At 37.1% G+C, this 14,221-nt stretch overlaps 1 protein-coding gene across 4 annotated transcripts in view; it reads right to left on the bottom strand.

The window, feature by feature from the left end:
* VCAN (versican) overlaps positions 1–14,221 on the bottom strand; it is a 113,040-nt gene that overhangs the window by 26,721 nt on the left and 72,098 nt on the right. For all 4 annotated transcript variants that reach the window (XM_040542050.1, XM_040542045.1, XM_040542049.1 and 1 more), the window contains 3 exons: positions 5,301–10,826; positions 3,006–3,119; positions 598–711 (listed from right to left, as the gene is read on the bottom strand). In XM_040542050.1, the coding sequence (XP_040397984.1) occupies positions 598–711; positions 3,006–3,119; positions 5,301–10,826 (5,754 nt within the window). The remainder of the gene's footprint in view (positions 1–597; positions 712–3,005; positions 3,120–5,300; positions 10,827–14,221) is intronic.

Genomic DNA, 14,221 nt, shown 5'->3' with positions numbered 1-14,221 from the left:
GCATGTGGCTAGTGTTTGCTCTCATTCACCTGCAAAGACGGTGCAGATGCAACCTTAAACAAAAACTCCTGAGCCACAAATCATTGAAGTCTACCATACTCAAATTTTATTGAGACTAAAAATTGTAATGTCTCCTCATCACTAACGACTTGCCACAGTTTTTAACAGTTTCTTCAATCCTCCCTCTTCTCGAGGAGGCTTTGCTTAGCTACTCCAGAAGAGTATTGAAATGGAAGCAGATAGGTATATAAAGTTGGAAGAGTCTTAGCTGGCTGCTGGTATGATTCATCTCTCAAAATGTTTTTAGGTTCCTCCCCTGATTGGAAAAACAAACAAGTAAACAAAACCACAAAAAGACAAAACAAAACAGATACACTCTGCTGCTCATAGTGAAAAGTAACTCTGTAATGTAACAATGCAAAAGAACAAGAGGGGAAAGGAAGAAAGGATAAACTTCAGGGTCTAACAAAATAAAAGTACATAAGCATGGATTCTTGTTCTTTTACTCGAGTTAGACCTGGAGTTAATGGTATTTTCCCTCTTTCACGGTTACACATCTGTGACCTAGGTCACCCTAGATTTTAAAGTATACCTTACCTTGCTCACAAAGAGCACCTATATAGCTTGGCAGACAGAGGCAAGTAAAGGTGTTGAGGCCATCTATACACGTGGCTCCATTGCGGCATGGGTTAGACTGGCATTCATCGATATCTACAACATAAAGATAAAAGTGTGCTTATAATCCACCCACCTCCCAGAACGGAAATGTTATTCAGCCTTGCTCATAATCATTACTAGAACCAGTTCAATCCAGAAGAATGAAGTATTGCAAAAGATCCAAGATAGCAGTTTTTTTTGTTTGATAGTTAATTTCACTCTGCACAACTTTCCTTTCTCTTCACCCAAAATCAAGCAGTGTTCTCCTCAGGATATGTGACTTTAATGATCCACAATTTTATATCCTGCACTCTGACTCCTGAGTTAATTTCTAAAATCCAGATCTTCAGCCCCACATTGTACAACTGAGAAAGAAGTCATGCTGTTCAGTATGCGGTATTTTACCTTATCAGTAGAGAATTTGACTTGAATGTGTGATCATGGCATGAAAAATTCTCATGAAATACTGAAGACTCAAATATCTTCAAAAATTTCAAATGTTAGAAATTTCATATCATCAGAAAGACTGTTAATTTCAGACTTCAAAGCTGAGTGTCCTACATTCTTATTATTTTGTAATTTCTTCTTTGTCTCATTTCTTCCTTATCTAATCTTAGCAAAACAAGGATGAACCACCATGAAGATAATCTCACTGAATGCCCAGTCAGATAGCAACATTCACAGCCACGCACAGGTTACTCCTGAGTCAATGGCTCCATATTAAACAAATGACTTTTCTCTCCCCTACTCATCTGGCTTCTTGTTTTAAATTGGACAACCATTCCATTTACTATAAATACTTTGCGGATGTATTTGCATAGGCTATAAACTAGTAGGTCCTTTTATAAGAACAAACTGTGTTTCTAATGAAGATTTTGCAAACACCTTAGTCAAAGCCACACTGTTGTAAGACATTGGCTATCAAAAATTTAAAAGAGGAGTTAAACATGTATGTTTAACATGTAAGCATGTTAAACCAACAGTTGTGAAATCCTAGGAATAATCGCTGCATTATGTATTTTATTTGTTGTAGTAATTTAGAAAGCTCTCAGATTGACTTTTTGTGTTTTATATCTGGAATATTCTTAAATACATGTATAGAAATGCTGAGATTTACTTTCTCAAGCACCACCAAATATATTTTTAAATGGCAACTGGCAGTGGAGAGTCCCATTCCAAATTACTAATAAAATGGTAAAACTTCTATGGGGTAAGAAGTTGCCAGGTTATTCTTTTATAATCTGAAGGAAGAGAGAAAATTATTCTCTCTGATCTCTGGATTGTAAATAGCGGATGCCACATTTCTTGACAAGGAAGAAGATCTAAGATGAAACATCTAAGATGTGACATCTATCACTAACAACCCACTAGAGAAATACTGAATTCATCAATAAGATCTAGGTAAGCAGAGAAAAACACTAGCTAATTTTTTTTTAACCATATACTGTCTTCTTGTAAAAGACAAATAAAACCACAGTAGTCCTGACAATTAACTTATACTAATATCAACCTTTGGGTGGATTGAATTTTTCCTCCCCAGCTGCATATGGTGAATGGAACTCATTTAAGCAATACTGTGCGTATTTTTTTCTTTCAAATTCAGCAAGTGACTGTGTAATAGGCAACCCCCTGATATTGATCAGGGAATTAAACTGAAAATTAAAAAAAAAAAAAAAAAGACTAAAACAGTTTTACATGAAACAGCCAAACAGCCAGTTTCATCATACATTGGCTTGTTGGTTTGGAAGGAAAAGCTGGTTACCCTGAACTGTACTGGTCAGTCTCTTGAAACCAACATTCACAGCAGGGAATGCCAAATGTCTCAGGCAGCATGAGGAGGTCCTCAGCTGGAAGACTTACCGAAATACTAATTTATACTGAAGATGCATCTGACTATGGTCATATTTGCAATTTTCTTGAAAAAATATCAGCAGGCATTCAGTGTTCAGCTTCCTTGCTACGCTTGGGACTAGGCTATTTTAACACCCTTACAAATAATTACGCAAAGATTTTAAGGAATTATCCCAAATAATAATGCTGATCTATTCTTATCTGATATACTTATGAATTTAGTGTTAACTCATCTAGGACACTCAGTTCATTTAAATAATTCTCTTACATTTGTATGTGCACCTGTTTGTGCACTTTATGGGCTGAGAGAAAAATGGTTAGTAGACATTCTTCATTTTATTTCTCTGTCCATAAGTAAGGCTTTACTGTAGAATTTATTCAAATGTCTGTCTTCTTCAACCTCAAAAAAAAAAAAAATTTTTGCAAATCTTGTGTATGGAAACTTTATACTTCAATTAATCTGTAGACAATCCAGTATTTAGATGGCACCACCTTACCTAATTCACACTGCTCGCCATTGAAACCTGGCAAACATGTACAGATGTAAAATGAACCACGTGGGTAGCAGGTACCACCATTAAGGCAGGGATTGCTTTTGCATGGATCTTGTCCTGTTAAGTAGAAAAAGAAAGTTTACTCTGTAGCCTCAATGAGCCGATGTCTTTTTGAATTTTTGGAAAAAGAAATCTGTCTTCATTTCTACATTGATATTTCAGGGTTTACTGTTGTTACAGAAACTATAATAGCAAAATAGAATATTAGGAATAAAATAGTTTTGTAAAACAGTAAAGCTTATTTTGAGGCATCACTATTTTCAACTTTTAAAATAACATGGCATTTACTATGAACCAGTATAAATAATTTTCAGAATTACTACATTTTTATAGCAATTTGTACTATATTTGGCAGTCACAATATTATACTGAGGATTTAGTTTGCATGACATGACAATTAATTATAGCTGAAATCAGTTAAACATAAGCAAAATGAATGGAAAATGCTTTTGCTTTTTTTGAACAGGGTTAGTTTATGTGGAATGATTGGGTACACAGAACATACGTCTCTTTAATATACTGTCTGTCTGCTGACATTTCATTTCACTATATTCAGTCAAGCAATGCCCACAAATTCTTATTTCTTTGAAAGGATGTTTTCACACATGCACGTTTCTCACTTGTCTTTCCTTAAAATACATTTCAAGAATACAAATAAAGGTACTGAATACATATGTAACTGAATTAAACATTAAGATAAAAGCTTACCTGCTGTGAAATCCTCATTTTTTATGGGAGTTATCATTTAAATAGCTTTTCCATGCAGAGCTTTGATGCCTTCTAGTGATGTTTATTTCAACTGAGTTTACATACCTGGGTATTTGTAATTGATTTAATCCCTAAGTGCAATCACTCACATAAACAAAAATTCACTAGATAACCATTTCTAGGTATCCACTTCTCAGAGTTAGAGGAAAATCATGAAGACAGTCCCTCTGGGATACATGAAGAAAGTCCTAGCTCTAAAAACTTACAAAACGGGTAAGATACTTTTGTAACCTAAATTGACTCAAAGACATGAGAAAAGTTTATATTTTTGGCTACATTTTCCCAAAATACTTTGACTATTCTTTATGAAATAAAAGATAAGATCTATTTTACCTTTTTAATCTAGAAATTAAAGAACTAGTCTTCTTGAAGTACCAAGTACCCCATAGAGTCATTGGAAGAAAGTAGGTTCAGTTGAAAGCCTCCAGGAGAAAATCCTGCCTACATAAATCCAGGCATGTAAGTGGACAGGATCTTGCTTTGGAGGTTTTCAGAAGAATCTGATCTCCATAAAACAGGGTCCTTGTTTTAGGACTGCCTCACTGCAAGTCCAAAATGGAGGGCTGTATTAAGCACCTAACCATGTTTATTGCATGTTTGTCTTCCTACAGACTGCATATTTTCCTAGCAAACCTTTTCAAATTGACAGCTACCTGGATTATTTTAGGAAAAAACAATAGAAAGCCCTGCAATATTAAGTGAGTTTTTTTTTCTTTCTTCAACTATATCTAGATAAAATATAAATTGAATATGCACTACTCATATTGATCCTAACCACATCATTTGTGTATTTGTTGAAATGGTGCCTAACAACCATTAATGTAAACTGTAATATTGTGGCAAATGATGTCAAACAAGAAGATCTATAATTTATAAGAGACAGACACTGTATCAACCAGTTAAGCTACAGACAGGCTGAATTTGTGAAGTCCTTTTTTTTTTTTTTTTTTTTATTTTCTGGAAAATTATCTTGCGGATCAAGAAAAGCTATTTTTTATAGCAAATTCCAATCCTAAAATGCACACTAGATCTGCTATGTAACATGTTATAAAACAATCCTACCTGTGTAGCAGCTGTGTAAGTACTATTGTCATTCCAACACAGAATAGCTATCAGATAATGATATCTATCTCCATTGAAAACTGGAAAAAATAAGGTATTACAGCTGAATTATTTACCACAATCAGTGTTACCTTCCTGTCTTTTAGAACTTGCTGGTCACCTCAAGTCTGATCCAGAGCTCCACGATGCAAACACTCAGGAAACACCACTGAGCTTGAGTTTCAGTCCCCCCATCTTTCATTTTGTCACAGTAGGGTTTACAATCATGCTGATTTCAAATCTTAAGGATCATGAGTTCTGTTGTATTTCATATGGTGCTTTGATTGTCATACCTCTTATCAGAGTTAAGACATACATTTACATGTATCAAAACAAACAAATATGACAGTGATCATATGTAGAAGTTACCTGGAATTTGCACTGCTGTGCCTTCAACTGAACCCACACTCGTGCCAATCAGGAAATCTGATCCATTAGTGACCTCCGGAAGGGAAAATGATGAAGTTACAAGTTCAAGAGTGTTTAGCTCCTCATAACTTATTGTTGACTGCTTATTTGGATAAGGATTTTTTCCAGGGGCTGTATTGTTTGTTGCAATGTTAGAAGAAATTGTTGTGATCTCCTCTCGACCAAGCAAAGCTGATTGTGTTTCCATGCTTCTATCCAAAGGTTGTGAAGACAAAGTTAGCATTGTAACTGCTTCCTGTTCAGGTTTGAATAACCCACCTTCTATACTGTTGGGTGAATCTGAAACAGGTGTGGAAAGAAGCCATGGGATCTCCCTCTCTGTACTCCTGTCACCTTCTTGACTGGGGTTGTTCACTCTCTCTGAAGAAGACTCAACTTTTATGGTGCTAACATTTGGAACATCTGTGCTTGCTTTTTCTCCAAAATTCAGAAAAGCAGTAGGGAAGGTATGTATTGATGAAGAATCTCCAGAAACAGTAGTTTCTTCCTCAGCAACCAGATCAGTTACAGAAGAATCTGTCTCCTCTGACCTGTCTGTTACGAGTTTATTAAAGTGAGGAGTACTTTCAGTAGTTGGGCTTTCTGACTGAGGCTTAGGAGAAAACTCTAGCAGAGAAGCCTCTGTTGTATCTAGAAGGTCTGTAGTGGGTGGTTTATAAGTTGCTGCAATATCAGAACTAACCTCTTTGAAAGTTCCTTCTGATGAGTGATCAGACTGATCTGTGCCCTTTGATGATGACGTACTTGAAACAATCCCCTCAGGATACTCAGACACTCCGTTAACTAACTGAACAGTTACTGAGGATTTAGGAGTTTGAGGTTCAGAATAAAGGCTTGCTGAATCTGTTTCTTCATACTCTGCCGATGCTGACTTTGTTTGTATATATACTGTAGGATGCTTTTCTTCATTGCTGCTAGATGGTACAGTTATGTGTTGTGAAAGACTCTGTGTGGTGACAATACTTAGATCAAGCGTGCCAGTTGTCAAAGCCTTTTCAGTCTCAGTAGTTAAATCTGGTGTAAGGGAAGGAACCACAGGCTTCTTATCATCCAGTTCTTCTTGGCCCATTCCAGAAAACCCAGAAACAGACATTGTTTCACTCTGATCTGCTATGACTCGGTTGTTTGCTGAAGTGTTCAGCTCATATGTGTCTTCTGTTGTGCTTGTCATTAGAACATGTTTAGTCTCAAATTCAGATTCTTTAGACTCATGAGGCACATGAGGGCTTACCAATGAGGGTACTGTTGGAAGGAAAATTCCCAGCTCATAAAGGCCAGTAGTGGTGAGAGTTTCTGTTGCAAACTTCACAGTATTCCCTGAACCTAAATCCTTGTCATCCAATTTTGGTCTGTGCCCAGATGTTACTAATTCACTACTTAGCTGGGTGGAAGTAGTCAAAGAAAGACTATCACCAGATCCAAGTGAATTTTCTTTGATTACAGAAAAATTAGGTGTTGAATCATATTTGTCCACTTCAGCTTTCATGCTATCATCACCGCCATAAGTTGATTGTATGGCACGATTTGGCATTGTCTGCACACTTATTATATCTTCTGGCATTGATTTGGAGTGATCCATGTCTATAATAGTTGTTTCTTCTGATGGGATTTCAAGTCGTTCTTCAATTAGTGTAATATCACCATAAACAGAAACATTAAATAAAACACTTCTTTTATCATCAACCATTGGAATAATTTTCTCATATATCCCAGTATCACTTGTTAGTTCTTCTGACGTAATTGTCTTCGGTTCAGCACCAGTTTCATTTGCCACAATCTCTTTTTCTTCTGTAAAAAGGGATGCTAATCCTGTGATCACAGTCTGTGATCCATCTGTCGGTGCCTCTGTTGTCATAACTTCAGAATAAACTTCTCCAGGAACACTAGGTGAAGCAGTTAGTTCGACTTTCGTCAGAGGAGGTATCGACAAATGAGTAAATGTGTCAGGGGGAAATGAATCTGAAACACCAACCCAGCCCGATCCCTCTCCAGAGCTTTCAGGTAATAATCTGCTTGGCATTTTTGTTGCTGATGTTGCAAGTGATTCTTCTGTTTCAAGATTAGGGGTTCCACTCAGTATTACAGAAACAGGAGTTATGACATCTTCAGTCAGCAAATGTGAAGTTTCCTCATAAGACGCAACTTTAGAAGTAGCTGTTGGCCTGTCTGTTTCATTTTCTCCCCTCCTGTGGTCTGTTTCCTTATTGTGAGGTTCTTCAATAACAAAAAAATAATGTGTCATCTCCTTGCCTTCAGAGGTGAAGTTCTTGGAACTGTCTTCTGTTAAAGCTGGGGAACTGGTGATCATCGAGTCTGCAGTTCCTGACAGCAGCTCTTCTGCAGAACTTGTAATTCCTTCATTAACTTCAGCATACCTTTCAGTGCTTTCTCTTTCAAAGTCTTGTGTCTTGTCAGTTGAAAGGTTGGGTCCTACATTTGCAGGATGAAAAGGCTGAGGACTTAGAGTACTTGTGATTTCTTTGACAGCCAATGGCACTACAGAAGGTATAACAGTAAACTCATCTCCTGATCCTTGTCCTGAAAATAAAGCATCACCAATGAGATCATTATTTGGTAGCTTTTCTTCTTTAGTTGTCAGGAGTGATACGGGAGTATCTTCTGTAGGAAAAATACTTTGCACCAACTTCTTTTCTTCCTCTGTAACTGTAATTGGAGAGCTTATGTATTTCCTTTCAATTGTTACAGACTCAGTTACTCTGTCATTATTAAATGGGAAAAATATTTTTTCACCAGATTCAGTTTCTACTTTCTTTTCTTCTGAGTATGGTCTGACAGTGGGAACATTTAAAAATTCCAGATGTTCATGATTAGCCTGTGTACTTCTGAAGAATGGATCTTCAGTCATTTCTGCAGAAGATTCTATCGCTTTTGGTGAAATTTCCCATGGCCTATCTTCCTTTGAATGTGTATCTTCTGACAAAGGAAACTTCGTAGTAAAAGCTCTCACCGTCAGTTCATCAACTGTTTTCTCTTCCATTTTTATGTCAGTTACAGTTCCCATCATGGTTACTTCATGTTCAGCACTCTTGACTAGCTCATCAGGTTCAGAAGTGAAGGCATGATCCACAGATGGCGTGCTGACAACTTTTCTGCCATATTCCTCTCGTGATTCTGGTTTCCCAGTGAGTGAAACTGCTGTTTTTGTAAATGATTCAATGAAAGTTTCTGCTTCTCCAGAACCCTGATCAATAAATGAGGAATGACCTACAAGTACTTTTTCAGTAGGTCCATTAGACATTAGTTTTGTAGTGCTGCTGTCACCTCTGAATTCTTCTCCAGAGCCATGCTCAATCAGGAGAATTTTGCCCAAAGAGACAGTTGAAGAACTATCTTTTCCATTTCTGCTTTCTGTAGATTCAGCTATTGCTTTTATATTTCCAGTACTGTGTGTCACCATGATGTCAAGAGGGCTGTTATTAACCACTGATTCTGGTGATGATGTGACTTCAGCTGTTTCTAAATCCTTTGTTTTAACTCCTGGTGCAACATGAGGTGTTTTATCTTTTCCAGAACCATGACTAGATTTTACTTCAGAAGGAGCTCTGTAAGTTGGTTCTGCTTCCTCTGTTAGTTCTCCTGGGTTTCCTGTACTAAACACAGTCTGGGACATCTGACTTGCTACTCCAGACTCCTTTGTCGAGCCCTCTGACCCAGTACTTGAAACTGATATTGCTGATTCACCTGTTCCCATGTGTTCTTCATATTCTGCTGTTGCATTCTCCAATGAAACATCTGTGATGTAAACTTTTCCTTCATGCTTTTCTGTTTGTGTTTCAGCGACAGACCTTGATGGAACTGAAGTCAAAGTAGCAGACGCAATGATAATATCTACGTCTCCAGAACCTGCATCAGTAAATGGGGAGTCAGTACTTACCACTTCTCTTGTGGGACTCCCTGATAAAAAGTCTGCTGGTTCTTCAGCTGATCCTTCATTGATAAAAAGCTTCTTCTCTCTCAAGAAAGGAATGCTGGTAACCTTTTTGATTTCAGAATGCATGGTACCTGTTACTGGTACTGTTTCTCTGAGTGGGATGGGTTCCTGACTTGCAGTTCTGACTTCATCAGTAGTGCTTCCAAGTTCATTCAATTCTGATTTTCCCTCTGCAGCAGTGGCTGAATTTTCCTGACTTGAATAAACAGTAGTCTGTATTTCTTTTTCTACCTCAATTTTATTTTCAGTTGGAACCGAGTTGCCAACTACTTGTTCTGTAATAAGCTCAGACACAGAATTGGTGGGAACAGCTGCTTCAGAACTTTGATCAAAAGTAGAATAAAGATTGCTTGTTCCTCCAGGCAAAGCAGAGGTGAGTCCTGAAATGGTTACAGAAATTTCTGTGGGCACTACGGTGCCAGAACCCAAAGAAATGTCTTGCATTGGAAGTGTTTCTGTTATTGCCATTTCTGTTGTCATGGCTGAAGTTATAGCGGTGTCCTCTTCTACATCTCCAGAGCCTTCTAGAACTATAAAAGAAGAAGTGCTTAACTCAGGCTTTGCTGTCTGACTTGTTTCTTCCAGAAGGCTTTCAAAAGGGTAATTTGCATCAAGTTTAATAGTTGATTTATAATAATTTCCTGGAGCAGAAGTCCCCTCTTCTGGAATAAGGCCTTTCAAAGCTGTGCTGACAGTAGAAGTATCAAAACCCGCATCCAGACCAGCAGTTACAGCAGAACTTTCCACAGTAAATGCATTGGGAGCAGAAGTTGTACCAGAAACTTTCTCATCATCTTCCTGTCTTGACATTGTCACAATTTCTGTGAATGCAGAACTAGACAAATCAGATTCAGTGGAGCCATCTCCAGAAGATTCGCTAGTAATCAAAAGCAATTTTTTTGCACCTTTAGTAGAGCTCTCCTCAGTTCCATGCCATGTTACACTCTCCTTATTTTTTTGTGGTGACTGCTCATATGCAGAAGTAATCTCCACTGATTTGTCTGTTGTGGCAGCTTCAGACTCACCACTATACACTGGTTCTAACATTGCAACATCTGCTGTCGGTTGCGTAACTTCGAACGCCCCTATTACTTCTCCAGCTTTGCTTGGTTGCATCGTACCAGAAGCTTCAGTTTCAGGTATTATGAAAGTGTTTGTTTCATTGAGTTGTGAAAAGGTTACATTTTTGGAATGTGCAACGCTTTCAATTTGGTCACTTCTCGCTTCCTCAGCTTTTGTGCTTTTAGGTGCATTTGTCACCTGTTGCTTTCCATTGATGAACTGCAAAGCTGGAGGAGTTGTAACATCAGTAGTATTTTCACAGTCTTCCTCCTCTTCAAATTCTATAAAGTTTGGAAAGAAAGGATCCAATATTATATATTCAGATGAATCCTGCACAGAGTCTGAAGTACAGGGTTCAGTCTGAGTTGATTCTGCATCAATGTGGGGTTCATCTATTGCATGAGGAAGCATGTGGCGACTGAACAGATCCAAAAGTTCATTCACCGGATGATCTGCAAGAAAAAAAGAGCTTTTCATAATCCCTAAGTAACAGTGATGGTTGTGCATTATAGTAGACACATGAAGTATAAACAATCTATAGGAGAAAAACAATATTCAAAAAGAAACATAGCAAATTCAGTATATTCTTCCATTGACACTAAGTTAAATGCTCTCCCAGTGTTCTAATTTCTAGTTGAAGGTCTTGTGTATTGAATACATTGCTTATGTAATGCTGTTCATTACTGTAGGTATTCCCAAACCCATGCCAGAGCCAACTTCTCCTGTGCAATATAGCAGAGACAAGACGAAAACAGTTTTTCAGACCAAAAGACTGTGATTCCAACCTACAGCAACTACTTATACAGGTTTGTGATGTTAGCTAGCCTTCACCAAAAACTGAGCTTAGACGAAACTAAGCAAAGTGAAGTCTAAAGCAAAATAGGACATAGAGGACATATCTCTGTAGCTCCATTTATCCTCATTATAGAGTAATTCAAATTACTAGTAACACCATAAAAAACAAACAAACAAACAAAAAACTGCTCTATTCTTTCCACTTCAAACCTTGCGCAGTAAATGAAGTCTCGCTTATCATATCAAAGATGTCTAAATTATTTAACAAATAAAAAGTAAACGAGATTCAAAAATCAGTCACCAGTCAGACAGTATTATGAATAAAGCCCAGCCATTTTTTTCTGCTTATTACTCACTTTAAATTATTCACACATTCCCACAGACTGCAGACCTCTCATTTTTTTCTCTAGCTAGTAAACCAGATAAAGAAGAGGAACGATGTTCTAAGTAGACAATGTTTTAGCTGCAGAAGCCCTTATGAATTCCTCTAAGATTTATGATCACAAAGTCCACAGACACTTTAAAAATGCACCTTCTCAGAACAAACATTACATCAAACCCTCTGTTCTAGACGATAGACACTATCCTCATTAAGTACATACATACACCAGACTCAGAAAAATATAAATATATCAGGCTCTGATTGATAAAACACTTGGCTGGCTGGCTGGCTTGAAGCTGGAAACTTTGTGTTAAAATCTTATTCCATGAACATATCTTGCTGGTTCTACCTTTAAAACCATTTTGTCCAAAGTGAAATTATTTTTTGTTGGTATAAACTGGCATAACCAATAGACCTCTATTTACATCTATCAGCAGAGAAGAACATACTGGACTCTTACAGTCTTACAGCCTTATCAGTGATGGATGCTTCTCAGAGAATACTTTCAGGTGTTCTGGCATACCAAGTGAATGACAGAGCAAAATTTAGAAGTAAATCTTCCTCATTAAATCTACTTACAATGAGAAACTGAAAAGTAAAGTATTTAATTAGTCTAAAGTAACTCTCTTACGTATGAACATCATTTAACCTCTAGAACTATTGAGCCTTCAGAGACAGAGTAATCAGGTGATCATTCTGGATAGGAATGTATTAAATCATATTAAACTGGTGCACAGCACAGCACTGTGAAAGGCTTGTGATTCTTGTCTTGAGTATTTTGTGCGTGCAAATTGACTGCAGCTTGGGTCTTGAAAAGGTCATTGCAGCTCTATGGAGAATTAATGTTCTAATATCTCACCCCTTGTTTACTGCTAAACTTATGAAGTATTACTGAGTCTTCATTTCCACTAAAAGATTCAGTTTGTACAGCACTAAGTTCAGGGCTCCCAGAGCAAAGAAAAAAGGTTGTCTTGTACCTGTCTTCTGCCCAGCTACTCGCTATTGCACCACTGAAGCCTGGTGTTTACTTTGTGCTATGAAAACTCTGTTAGATGACCACAGAATTAAACACCTCTCTCCCCAGCATGTACTTGTAGGGAGTTGTTTTGTGCAATGCTTGTAATGAGAGAATTTCTCCCTGTTCCTTCCTCCAGTGGGTTTGAAATATTTACACACACTGCCTGCTGCCACAGGAAAATACAGCTTCTGCAGCCATTTATTTGAGTCTTCCCAGATCTACCTTTCAAATTTTATTCACGCAGAAAAGCAAGATTTTTGCTATTTGTCCAAGATGATGTGGAGATGCATGTCTTCCTGTAACTAATAAAGTCACATTCAGAACCCACAAATTTCAGCAAAGAGCAATACTAGTCATTATAACAAGGAATCATATTTTCATAAAAAGTAGAAGCTCTCATCAGAACAGAATTGTACACTTTCTTTTCAAAATGGTGAATGCAACAAATACACAAGAACTCAATAAATGAAAAAGGGAATAGCAAATTAAACCCGCTAGGGAGCTTTGAGAATTTCTGATTCTTAGTAAATTCACTGTAATGCAACTTCACTAAACGTACAGAACCAGAGAGCTACATATGAAGATGTGCACAGACAAGAAAGATGGCTTGTACTGTGTACACAGTTTAAGAAGGAATATGTATAAATAAGTTTAAGAAGGAATGTGTATAAATAACCTGGTATATAGGCTAGCCTGGCATAAGCATTGATTATGACTTTGTATACAGCTGTTAGGATTGTGTGCACAAAGCATGTAGCATCCTTTTGCATAGAGCCATACATAAATTTTTTTAAAACCTGGATGGGACAGGATAGGTTGTAATTTGTAGGAGGGTACCATGACTAACAAGTTCTGACCAGTGTATTATTTTTGTAGCAGTGCACACCTGGGAGCCACTCAAATTACTAGCTCATGCTAAATCATTTATGGTAGGTAATAAATTTAATGAACAACATCTGTTCCAAGTTCACCCAGAAGATATATACAAATTCTTACATACACAAAGATCTCTATCAGACATTACTTTTACTTTGTTAGCTTTTTCAAGATCTCACATGCCACAGAGATCCACATAAAAGAACCTTAGCTATGGTATGATATTCCAATAATAAACTTTCATCAAATACTAAGTATTTTTGTTCTGCCTTTTTTTCTTTCTTTCTTTTTTTTTTTTTCAAGAACAAAATAACCAGCTTTTAAGAAAACAGAAAAGAATTCAACTGAATTATTTTTTATTAAAATTTCTTCTCCTTTCTAGAGCTTTGATTAATCAGTGTTAGCAATCAAGTTCCTAATGTTCAGCATTAACAGATACGGTAAATTCTCTTAAACCCTAGAGAAAACCAATAATTAAACAATGCAGGTCATATAACATGTAACCTTGTGCTCCAAGAATAAACAAGACACTAGGATGAAAACCTAAGTCCTAACACAAAATATGAATACAGGACAGAAAACTCTTAAATGGTTTATTAGATCCTCAGGGCAGACACACAAACACTTGCAATAGTTTTGAACTGGCTACATGTAGCTGACAGATGTTTCCCATATTTATGTTCATGTCCATTTCATCTGCAGGGAAAGACACATACATCTGAGCCTGCTAATAAGAGACAAGACGAGGACTTTAAGAGAAAAGAATTTAGCTCCTA

This window comes from Cygnus olor, chromosome Z (genome assembly GCF_009769625.2).
Source record: "Cygnus olor isolate bCygOlo1 chromosome Z, bCygOlo1.pri.v2, whole genome shotgun sequence".
Taxonomy (NCBI): domain Eukaryota; kingdom Metazoa; phylum Chordata; class Aves; order Anseriformes; family Anatidae; genus Cygnus; species Cygnus olor.
Note: the sequence above shows the minus strand (reverse complement) of the source record. Positions and strands in the feature narration are given on the sequence as shown.